At 41.2% G+C, this 12417-nt stretch overlaps 1 protein-coding gene and 1 long non-coding RNA gene across 3 annotated transcripts in view; one reads left to right on the forward strand and one right to left on the reverse strand.

Moving 5' to 3' along the window:
- Positions 1–12417, reverse strand: part of LOC132117662 (uncharacterized) — a 150746-nt gene that overhangs the window by 90836 nt on the left and 47493 nt on the right. The window lies entirely within an intron of this gene.
- On the forward strand, positions 371–3010 carry LOC132117661 (protein FAM13A-like). 2 transcript variants are annotated; one of them, XM_059526982.1, is made up of 5 exons: positions 371–592; positions 1064–1235; positions 1337–1414; positions 1629–1809; positions 2628–3010. In XM_059526982.1, exons 1-5 carry the CDS (start codon positions 545–547, stop codon positions 2863–2865), a joined length of 717 nt encoding a protein of 238 aa, XP_059382965.1. In that variant the 5' UTR covers positions 371–544; the 3' UTR covers positions 2866–3010. The 2 variants fall into 2 exon arrangements, with proteins under 2 accessions (XP_059382965.1, XP_059382964.1); XM_059526981.1 differs by having other exon boundaries at positions 379–592; positions 1337–1543.

Genomic DNA, 12417 nt, shown 5'->3' on the forward strand with positions numbered 1-12417 from the left:
ATACTCATACAGACTTTGTAATCAGCTCACATTGGCTTTAATAAGCTCCACGTTTTCAGGTGATTGATGTTTTCTGTAATTCAGTGTATAGTTGGTGTTTTGAATAAATGATAGAAGACAAAAATAACTTTCCTTTAAAAAATATAATTTCTGTGTATCTCTGCTATTGTTACCATTATACTGCATGTATTTAAGAGATTCAAATTACATATATTTACATTGATTTATACTGAGCTGTAATATTCAGTACTGACACCATCAAATTATGGTGCATAGATGAGAAATTTATATGTGAGTGTTTTGCAGAGTTTTCTCATTAACAAAAAGTCAAACATGACTATAGATTAACCACATTGTTAGTTCTCACCCAAAGTGTGTGTGGTTCTCTTTGCATGGAAACAGCTGGATTCATGTTCCACCGTGCTGTCATGAACACCTGAACATTCCATGATGTCACAATGAACACTGCCTGTACATTCAGACACAGCTCATTCATTTGATTCAGCTCTTTTTAAGATTACTGACAAACAATAACAACAAAGTTATGGGAATAATGGGAGTTTTGCGCAAACTAATGTCAATGTGCTGCTGGGTAAGTAGTCCACCTGACCTAAATCACCAAGTGTTACTCTGGCAACTGACAGTTAATCTTTATAGTTAACTGAATTTCATAAATATCCACTTCATGTTTCAGGTTAAAAAGGAAAGAGATCATTTTTTTTGCCAGGATCTTTTTGAAATTTTCATTACTGTAACACATTATCCTACACAGATATATTTAGCATATATTTAGCTTAGCCATAATTCCTAAGAAACAAATACTGCAAAGATGTATAATTACCCTATAACGAAAATATTGTTCATTATATTAATACAAAAAAAAAAAAAAAAATGAGAATGACTAACAGATGCAAAACAAAATCTTTATGGTCAAACCTGTTTTTAATTTATTCACGCTTTTCTTGTTCCTATATTTATTTTGTTTTTAGGGTGAAATATGACAGTTATTTATTTATCTATCACGTACCAAGCCTAAGTTTTAACTACTGTCACTTCTTTGCAGACTGAAAGTGATGATTCAGACCATGCACTACCATCAGACCGCTTCATGACCACATCCCTCGAGGTAAAGTGTGTATTAGGCGCCTCCCTTGTTTATCTGAAGAGACGGGGACACATGCGGCAGGGCGTCCCTGTGGTGCTGCTACAGATGGTGGAGTTTTTGGAACAATATGGTAAGAGAAGTATATGTGTTCTTGAGAGTAGTAAGTTGAATTGTGAAATATATGCAGGGATTATTTGTACCATTTGAATTTGTGCATATGTGTGTGCTTAGGTCTCCATCAGAGGAAGTTATTCTGTGCCAGTGGATCAGAGGCACGGTGTGATGAATTGAAGAAAAGGCTGAATGGTGGTGAGTTTGAGTGTTTTGGCAGCGATGATGTCCATGCTGTGGCCTCTCTGCTGGTTCTCTTCCTGAGAGAACTGCCTAATGGACTCATCCCATGGTGGAGTGCCAAATGGCTCTTGAGTGTCTATACAAGTAGGTTCACACACCAGAGTCTGCCTTCACCTCCAAAACCCTAAATCAGACCAAATGTCTTTTGATTCTTTACTCTATCATGCAGAAACCAAAGGTAAGGTTTTGGACCTCAAGCGTGCAAAGAGGGTCCTGGAGAGTTTTGCACCTGAAATCTTCAACATCCTGTGCCTGCTTATTCACTTCCTGTCTCGTGTAGCTGCTCGTAGTCTTAACAACCACATGACTTCAGCAGACTTGTCTGAAATTTTTGGACCCTGCATCTTTGCGTGAGTATTTGTGTCTTTATATTATTTGTGAAGCTTCTTTTGCTAATCGTTTGTTTTGAACCAGTGGTTCAGAGTGTGTATCAAACTGCTCAAAGTCTTGTGATTTCTTAGATTGCAATGAATTCACTCACTTATTATTCTCCTCTAAGATAAAGGGAATCAACCTTAGGGAAGTTGATACGGAAGAAAATGCTTCATTTCTGAAATGTTTCATTTAATGTCAATGGTTTGATGCTATGTCAATCTCTTTGAACTCATGAACCAGTGTCTATAGTTTTTACCTGATCTCAGATCAGCTTTATAAATCTGTAGACATTTTTAATGACACATTTCATTAAAATGTCACAAATGTCACAGTTGCTTATTGACCAAAATAATCCCTAAAATGTAATAAAACAACACATTTTGTGCAGACAGTTCATATTTAATGGTACTGGATTATTGGTAAATTGCATTTAATAGATTACACATTCAATAAAACATTTGCAGTTGGTTTGTTAAAGGTGTTTTTATGCATTTTTGGCCTGAGTTTTCATTGCATTTACACAGTTTTGACCAGCCTGTGTCGTTTTGAGCACTTCAAAACAGCGAGTCATTTAGCAAAGCATTCGGATCAACTGATTCAAAGTTTTAAAATGCTTCATTTCCCCCCATCACTGGTAGCCTAGGCTCTTTTGTATTTATCAGTCAACAGAGGAAAAATATAGCATGTTGTGTTAATAAATTGTTAAATTCAAGCATAAATCAGCTTTTTCAAATACCCTGAATAGCTCTGGTGAAAAATCCACCTTCAGCACGTTTATTGGCTGTGTTTGCAGTGTTCGTGACAGCTGCATCAAACAAGTGGAAGAACAGCTGTGTATTTATCTGACACAGCAGCTGATAGACAATGTCACATTCCTGCTTCCGAACACGTACCCTCCCAGATACACCAGTGCCACGCTGTCCACCGGCGACTGTCCTCCTTCACCCTCTCCTGCTTCTCTGAGTATGGGAGCAGCTCACAGGACACTGTTATCCGGCTTCAGCTCCAGCTGTCTCTCTGTTATCTGGTGAAACACGTACTTCACAAGGAAATTCAAAGCAGGACTGGACAACAAATCAGGAGCGCAGAAAAATGACCTCCAGGACATGACAAAAATAAATAAATGAATAAAATAACATCAGTACAAAGATTAATAGATTATTATGGATACTGTCCTTTAATGCAACACAGGAACATTACTCACAGTCAGACAATCTTTTTGCAAATTGATTGTTGAAGACAAGTGAATTTGTACACAAGTCCTACTTAATGACTGTAGAAACAACAGCTGAGAAAAAAATAACAATCATATCAGAGAGAACACACGCACACAGACTATTTTGAATTATTTTATTTTATTTTGTGCAACAATTAATTGACCAAAAGTGACAGCAAAGACATGTATAATTCTAAAATAGTTCTGTTCCAAATAAAGGACTTTCTTAAGGTCCTTTCACACTGGACGCGATTTTGACGCGCGAATAATTCGCGCGATGGTTTTATTTTTTGATCAGCTGTTTGTGTAATGAGTGCTTTCACACCGAACGCGAATGTGCTGAGGCGAAAAAACGACTTTTATTTTTTCGCTTCGATGTCGATTTTTTTTTTACTTTTGAGGCGAAAAAAAGGCTTCAGCCAATCACATACAAGGAAACAAAGATGACGTCACAGCAAAAATGACGGATCTTCTGATTACTCGTGTGTCGGCGAATCCCGTTTTGTTTGACAAATCTAATAAAAACTACAAGGACAACGATTTGAAGGACAATGTGTGGCGTAGCATTGCCAACCAACTAGGGTATCACGACTGTGAGTATGTTGTGTGATAGTTTAGTCGTTGTATAGTCCGTGCTGTGTAGGCTAGCAGGCCTACACAGATGCGGTGCCACTATCTGAAGGAGCTCCTCGAATTGTCCCACAGACATCCGAAAGTAAGTGCGGAACCGGCCATGATAAAGTTTTAGCTCCTGTACAAGATTGGCATACTCCCCTTCAGACTCTCTGTTCTTTAGGACTGGGTGCACCCAAAACCTTCTTTTCTGTCTTTTAAAGAAAATGAAAAGCTCGTCTTCACTGGATGATGATGTTGAAGTGTCCATTTTCTCAACTGTCGGCGCGAAAGTTTTGGAATGTTGAAGCTCTCTGAACGTCACAGACATCGCAAATTCGCGTCGCGGCTGATGTGAATGGTTTTGACGCGAACTATTCGCACGCGAACTATTCGCTTTTTCGTTTCGCTTTTTCATTACGCATCCGGTGTGAAAGGGCCTTAATTCATCAAAGTATTTTGAAAAGCATGTATCATCGTTTATTGAGCAGCAAATCAGCACATTACAATGATTTTTGGTTCACAATATAAGTCAGCCTAATTTGTAGGCTATATCATAAACAGTACAAAATAAGTTATATACAGTAAACTACATGTAATTCAACTGGCATATAAATGTATATAAATAATATATTATAATTTGACAAATTTATTGCAAACTCCCTACACTAGACCTTGAAAACGTCATAATGGGCGGAGACAGGCTTGTTGAAGTTTTAACCCCGTTGACACGATGGATGAAGAAATGAAAAGAGAAAAGAAAAGAGTTCTATCCTATACTCCTTCGGATGGAAAACTGTTCCTGGTTTGGTAGTTCTGTTTATAGAAACTACATATCGCGCGATCTCACCAGAATTCGCGAGATTACATGGGGCATCGTGACGTCAGCTGTCAGTCATGACCGCAGCCGTTACACAACTGGTGGAAATTGGGGGTCAGTCAGCTTCGACGGAACGCTTTGCATGTCTGTCAAACACCTGACACCTCTTACAAATGACAGGGTACTAAAAGAAGCTTGAACTTTATTTTTTAAAACTATGAAACTAAATGTTTGCCATGCTAATACCTAGTAGTTACATAGTAATTAGTATTACATGGTACTACAAAAATACCAGTACTAAACTTACTGTATTTAAGTATCATCTTACTGAAAATAATAAAAAGATTTCTGCCATTTTTTGAGCTAATATTGCCTCAACACTTTTGGGCACTTCATTCATAAGATTATACAACAGGGCAGGCTAAGTCACTACAAATACACTATTTATACAATTTACAATAGACTAGGAATAGAAAGTTAAAAATAGATGAATTTATTAAAAATCCTTTGCAACATTGTCTATACGGTCACTTTTTGATAACTTTAGTGTCCTTACTGAATAAAAGTGAGAGCAGTGTTGTGTGTGGTTTGAAGGCGGAGGCAGAAGAGGACTGTATAGAGAGCATGGACAATGAGAGCACACCACTGAGGAGATCCAGGGGCCCCAGTCCCGTCAGTGACAGTATGGTAGAGTATCACACCGAGCACCTGAGGAGATCCAGGGGCCCCAGTCCCCTCAGTGACAGCATGGTAGAGTATCACACAGAGCACCTGAGGAGATCCAGGGGCCCCAGTCCCCTCAGTGACAGCATGGTAGAGTATCACACAGAGCACCCGATGAAATCCAGGGGCCCCAGTCCCCTCAGTGACAGTAGGGTAGAGTATCACACAGAGCACCCGATGAGATCCAGGGGCCCCAGTCCCCTCAGTGACAGCATGGTAGAGTATCACACAGTGCACCCGATGAGATCCAGGGGCCCCAGTCCCCTCAGTGACAGCATGGTAGAGTATCACACAGAGCGCCCGATGAGATCCAGGGGCCCCAGTCCCCTCAGTGACAGTATGGTAGTGTATCACACAGAGCGCCCGATGAGATCCAGGGGCCCCAGTCCCCTCAGTGACAGTATGGTAGTGTATCACAAAGAGCGCCCGATGAGATCCAGGGGCCCCAGTCCCCTCAGTGACAGTATGGTAGAGTATCACACAGAGCGCCCGATGAGATCCAGGGGCCCCAGTCCCCTCAGTGACAGTATGGTAGTGTATCACACAGAGCGCCCGATGAGATCCAGGGGCCCCAGTCCCCTCAGTGACAGCATGGTAGAGTATCACACAGAGCACCCGATGAGATCCAGGGGCCCCAGTCCCCTCAGTGACAGCATGGTAGAGTATCACACAGTGCACCCGAGGAGATCCAGGGGCCCCAGTCCCCTCAGTGACAGCATGGTAGAGTATCACACAGTGCACCCGAGGAGATCCAGGGGCCCCAGTCCCCTCAGTGACAGCATGGTAGAGTATCACACAGTGCACCCGATGAGATCCAGGGGCCCCAGTCCCCTCAGTGACAGCATGGTAGAGTATCACACAGTGCACCCGAGGAGATCCAGGGGCCCCAGTCCCCTCAGTGACAGCATGGTAGAGTATCACACAGAGCACTTGAGGAGATCCAGGGGCCCCAGTCCCCTCAGTGACAGCATGGTAGAGTATCACACAGAGCACTTGAGGAGATCCAGGGGCCCCAGTCCCCTCAGTGACAGCATGGTACAGTATCACACAGTACACTTTCACACTTAGTGGAGAGGAGTACAACTGGGCTGCTCGGGATCGTAAGTAAACCATCTGTGGCAGTCGGTTTAACACATGTATATATTTACATGTAAACACAAACACTATTCATAGAGTAAATAGACATTTAAAATGTTCCCACTAATTGGTTGCTTTATACAAGTATTTTTACTCTCTAATAAGAGGGTAATAATATGTTACATGTGGGTTTGGTTTTGTTGGTAATTTAACCACAAATGCAGGCATGAAATGGTTAATGCTGTCTGTTTTCTGCTAGATGTCTGATGAGGTTCTTAATAATGAAGTCACACATGAAATACCACATGATTCACATGAGGTGATGGTTCTTCAATAACATACTTCATTCCTATAATTAATACTGGCTTTATTAAATTGCCATAATATCTTGTTTTTATTTATGAAAACTTTGTCGTTCTTGTTGTGAGAGCATCTTGTTGTGAGAGCGTCATTTCGACTGAAATATATGGAGCTGATTTGCAAAGAACTCTGGGAGAGATTCTTGTCAGGTATTGATGAGGCAGTTGATCCTGCCTGTTATGGTTAACCTTGAGTTGTCGTTTTATGCATTAAAACTCAGTAAGAGATTTACAGTCTGGTTTCGTTGTTCAGGTTACATATGGAGCCATTCTGAAACTCGATGAGAAGTTTGAGATGCTCCAGGCGAAGGTAGCAAGCATCCAGAGCAGTCATCAGACCCCAGCTTACCATTCTAAGGTAAACAATAGCACTCACTCACTTTTTACATTATGAATAATGAGTATATGACAGTTACAATTTACATTTGTATGTGTGCGAACAGTGTTTATTTTGTTAACGAAGACGCCAATAAAAAATATTCGTTAACAAACATTTTTTCTATGACTAAGATGAGACGTTGACGAGCTAAAAATAATATCTGATGACGAACTTAATGCCGTGTTTCGTGGATGGATAAGCTAACAAACCACAAGCTAGCGATCTGAAACAATGGCGTCAGCACCTGAAGGAGTAGAGATGAGGTGACCAGACGTCACATTTTTCCAGAGCGCCCGATGAGATCCAGGGGCCCCAGTACCCTCAGTGACAGTATGGTAGTGTATCACAAAGAGCGCCCGATGAGATCCAGGGGCCCCAGTCCCCTCAGTGACAGTATGGTAGTGTATCACACAGAGCGCCCGATGAGATCCAGGGGCCCCAGTCCCCTCAGTGACAGCATGGTAGAGTATCACACAGAGCACCCGATGAGATCCAGGGGCCCCAGTCCCCTCAGTGACAGCATGGTAGAGTATCACACAGAGCACCCGATGAGATCCAGGGGCCCCAGTCCCCTCAGTGACAGTATGGTAGTGTATCACACAGAGCACCCGATGAGATCCAGGGGCCCCAGTCCCCTCAGTGACAGCATGGTAGAGTATCACACAGAGCACCCGATGAGATCCAGGGGCCCCAGTCCCCTCAGTGACAGCATGGTAGAGTATCACACAGAGCACTTGAGGAGATCCAGGGGCCCCAGTCCCCTCAGTGACAGCATGATAGAGTATCACACAGTGCACCCGATGAGATCCAGGGGCCCCAGTCCCCTCAGTGACAGCATGGTAGAGTATCACACAGTGCACCCGATGAGATCCAGGGGCCCCAGTCCCCTCAGTGACAGCATGGTAGAGTATCACACAGAGCACTTGAGGAGATCCAGGGGCCCCAGTCCCCTCAGTGACAGCATGGTAGAGTATCACACAGAGCACTTGAGGAGATCCAGGGGCCCCAGTCCCCTCAGTGACAGCATGGTACAGTATCACACAGTACACTTTCACACTTAGTGGAGAGGAGTACAACTGGGCTGCTCGGGATCGTAAGTAAACCATCTGTGGCAGTCGGTTTAACACATGTATATATTTACATGTAAACACAAACACTATTCATAGAGTAAATAGACATTTAAAATGTTCCCACTAATTGGTTGCTTTATACAAGTATTTTTACTCTCTAATAAGAGGGTAATAATATGTTACATGTGGGTTTGGTTTTGTTGGTAATTTAACCACAAATGCAGGCATGAAATGGTTAATGCTGTCTGTTTTCTGCTAGATGTCTGATGAGGTTCTTAATAATGAAGTCACACATGAAATACCACATGATTCACATGAGGTGATGGTTCTTCAATAACATACTTCATTCCTATAATTAATACTGGCTTTATTAAATTGCCATAATATCTTGTTTTTATTTATGAAAACTTTGTCGTTCTTGTTGTGAGAGCATCTTGTTGTGAGAGCGTCATTTCGACTGAAATATATGGAGCTGATTTGCAAAGAACTCTGGGAGAGATTCTTGTCAGGTAATGATGAGGCAGTTGATCCTGCCTGTTATGGTTAACCTTGAGTTGTCGTTTTATGCATTAAAACTCAGTAAGAGATTTACAGTCTGGTTTCGTTGTTCAGGTTACATATGGAGCCATTCTGAAACTCGATGAGAAGTTTGAGATGCTCCAGGCGAAGGTAGCAAGCATCCAGAGCAGTCATCAGACCCCAGCTTACCATTCTAAGGTAAACAATAGCACTCACTCACTTTTTACATTATGAATAATGAGTATATTACAGTTACAATTTACATTTGTATGTGTGCGAACAGTGTTTATTTTGTTTACGAAGACGCCAATAAAAAATATTCGTTAACAAACATTTTTTCTATGACTAAGATGAGACGTTGACGAGCTAAAAATAATATCTGATGACGAACTTAATGCCGTGTTTCGTGGATGGATAAGCTAACAAACCACAAGCTAGCGATCTGAAACAATGGCGTCAGCACCTGAAGGAGTAGAGATGAGGTGACCAGACGTCACATTTTTCCAGAAGTCACAACTCGTTGTCGATTAACTTAAAGTTAGTGAAGGCGGTACAGGCAAAATCACGCTGATAGAAGTGCTCTCTCTCGCACTCGCTCCACTTCCTCAGTTCTAGCGCTCAAATACACACACAGCAGTCCAAATGTTTATCATGTAGAGTATCTCACGTAAATAGTAGGTTATGGATTAAGTGAACGTGAACAGGTGGGTGAAAACTGAACGTGTGTCTGTATTTCATGCATGCCTTCCGTCTTAAAAGGACAGCATTCCAAATTAAATACCTATTTGTCATTAATGTTAACCAACAAAAGATGTTAATTAATGTATACATGTTAAGTAAAACCTACAGTATCTGAAAAATGGGTTTAATTTTTATCTCTATTGTATTTGTCTTATTGTGCTTCTTTAAATAGGTGATATATATATATATATATATATATATATATATATATATATATATATATATATATATATATATATATATATATATAGAATATTTTTATAAGTTGCTCCTTTTTCACTTCTGTTAAATGGATAGTTCACCCAAAAATAACAATTGTCATAATTTATGTTTTTCCAAATTCTGTCCTTGATTTAAATTTCTTATACGCTTAATTGATTTGGTCTAGAGAGAAGAATTAATGATTATTTTAATTTGAAAACTACATATAAAATAGCTACCAAAATAAATTTTGGTAACTACAGCTTGGCTAAAACTACTGACTAAAAGTAGCGAGTAAAAGTTGACTAAAATGCAATGACTTTTCGTCAACTAAAACTAGAATAAAACTATGAAAGACTCAAATGACTAAAATGTCACTAAGACTACTAAGCATTTTCATCTCAATACTAAGATTAAGTCTAAATAAAAAATGTCTGCCAAAATTAACACTGGCCAAATGGGTCATGAACTGTTTTATTATAATTTTCTCTGAGGTCCACTATAGTGGTGATGCTCAAATCTGGCTTGTGAGATCCACTTTCCTGCTGAGTTTAGCTCCAACCCTGATTAATGTCACCTACCTGTGAGTTTCTAATGATCCTGAAGACACTGATTAGCATGCTCAGGTGTGTTTGATTAGGGTTAGAGCTAAACTCTGCGGGAAAGTGGATCTCACGAGCCAGATTTGAGGATCTCTGTCTTATAGTGTCATAATAATAATAATACATTTTATTTGTAATGCGCTTTTCTTAAACCCAAAGCGCTACAGTAATAAATAAAATAAAACAAAAACACCAAAAGCAATACAACAATTCATTAGAGAAAGACAGTTTTAAATAAATGTCTTAATCAACTTTTTAAAATAACCCAACGTTGGTGCATTTCTGACGGTTAGAGGAAGCACATTCCATAGCTTAGGGGCTTTGTATGAAAAGGCTCTTTCCCCCATGGTCTTTAGCTTACATGATGGCTGGTGAAGTGAAAGAGAGTTAGTAGAGCGAAGAGAGCGTGATGGAATATAAGGACTGATGAGATCACAAAAGCCCCTTTCACACTGCACATCAGACCCGGCATATTGCCGGGTCGCCTTCTGTGTGAAGGCAACCACGTCCCGGGATTGTTTCCGGCATTGAACCCGGGTCAAGGACCTAGTAACATTGCCGGTTTCAACCCGGGACAAGCGCTGTGTGAACAAAAGCCAGATCTAATGCCGTGTCGAAGTGATGACGCACGTTATCGCGCAACTCTTTTACCGGCTGTTTTGAAGGAAGATCAACGTTCGCGACGAAAAATATGTGCAAACTGTAATGAAGCAGAGATCAGTTAGTTCCTCACTTTCCGCGCTGATGCTGAAATCTTTCGCTTGCTTCAGTGAAAGTATAACGTGCCTAACGTTTTCAACTTGTACATTACACGTCATGCCCTGATGTCACGTGTCGTTACGGGATCTTTACGGGTTGTGTGTGAAAGCACGCACATATCCCGGGTAATCACTGGCAGTGTAAAAGTGCAAAATCTAGCGACTCGGGAACAATTGCCGGAACACTTTACCCGTGTATTTGCTGGAATGGCAGTGTGAAAGGGGCTAAAGATACTCAGGTGCAGTCCCATGAAGTGCCTTGTATGTTAAAATAAGAATTTTAAAATCAATTCTCGGGAATTTACGGGAAGCCAGTGTATTTGTGAAAGAACCGGTGTAATGTGTTCACGAGGAGAAGTACAAGTGAGCACACGAGCGGCAGAATTTTGCATATACTGAAGCTTGCTCAACGATTTAGCTGGAAGGCCAGAGAACAAGGCATTACAGTAATCTAACCTAGTTGTCATGAAGGCATGTGTAAGCCTTTCTGTGTCTGCCAAAGAGAGAAAAGGTCTAAGTCGAGCTATGTTTCTCAGGTGGGAAAAATGCAGTTTTAGAGATGTGTTTTATGTGTGCTTCAAATGATAATTGTGGATCAAAAATGACACCAAGATTTTGCACCTGTGAAGTGGGGATTACCGTATAGGAATCAACAATCAAACTGATCTGCTCGGCCTTACGAGTAGCCGCCAATGTTAAATAATATTGGACCCAATACTGAACCCTGAGGAACTCCCTGTCGAACAGGCACTGTATCTGAATTGTAGTTACCCAAGCCAACGAACTGGGCACGATCCGTTAAATAAGACTGAAACCAATTGAGGACAGCTCCAGAAAGACCCAACCAATTTTCCAGCCTGTCAAGCAGAAAAGAGTGACATATAATGTCAGCACTGAGGTCTAACAAGACCAAAATACTGCATGCACCGGAATCCGTCGCGATAAGAAGATAATTTACGACCCTAATTAAAGCTGTTTCAGTACTATGCCCTCTTCTGAACTCAGATTGAAAAGGTTCAAAGAGACTGTTCAGAGCTAGGTGATTATTTAACTGAACAGCCACAACACACTCAAGAACTTTAGCCAAGAATGTAAGGTTAGAAATCGGCCTGTAATTGGATAAATCAGAAACATCACAACCAGTCTTCTTAAGGCGGGCGTACACGGTGCGAATTCGGATGGTCGGAAGATCGTATGTCCACGCACACGGCACGAGTGAGTTTATCTGAAAATCATACGGACGAGATGATATACGACACGATTTTACAACCTGCGAATTCCAGAAGCAATCGCACGAAGTTGATAGACGCGTTCGACTTGAAGCACCGCTGCACGCACAGAAGGTATGACATTAAAGTACCGCGAGAGCGCTAAGAGAGCACACATATCCAATGCATTCGAATCGCTCTCGCGGTACTTTGATGCCATACAGGTGATGTCATTCTGTGCAGAGCTGCTTCAAGTCGAACGCGCCTAATATAACTGCTCTCCCTCTCCCATAACTGC

This window comes from Carassius carassius, chromosome 37, assembly GCF_963082965.1.
Source record: "Carassius carassius chromosome 37, fCarCar2.1, whole genome shotgun sequence".
In the NCBI taxonomy this organism is placed as follows: Eukaryota; Metazoa; Chordata; class Actinopteri; order Cypriniformes; family Cyprinidae; genus Carassius; species Carassius carassius.

What these genes read in the sequence shown, in the direction of transcription:
- LOC132117661 (XM_059526981.1), top strand. Translation starts at nt 545, where the DNA reads ATGGGAATAATGGGAGTTTTGCGCAAACTAATGTCAATGTGCTGCTGG. An exon ending in TAATGTCAATGTGCTGCTGG is followed by an intron (nt 593 to 1,063) that starts GTAAGTAGTCCA and finishes ACTTCTTTGCAG; the next exon opens with ACTGAAAGTGATGATTCAGA. An exon ending in GGAGTTTTTGGAACAATATG is followed by an intron (nt 1,236 to 1,336) that starts GTAAGAGAAGTA and finishes GTGTGTGCTTAG; the next exon opens with GTCTCCATCAGAGGAAGTTA.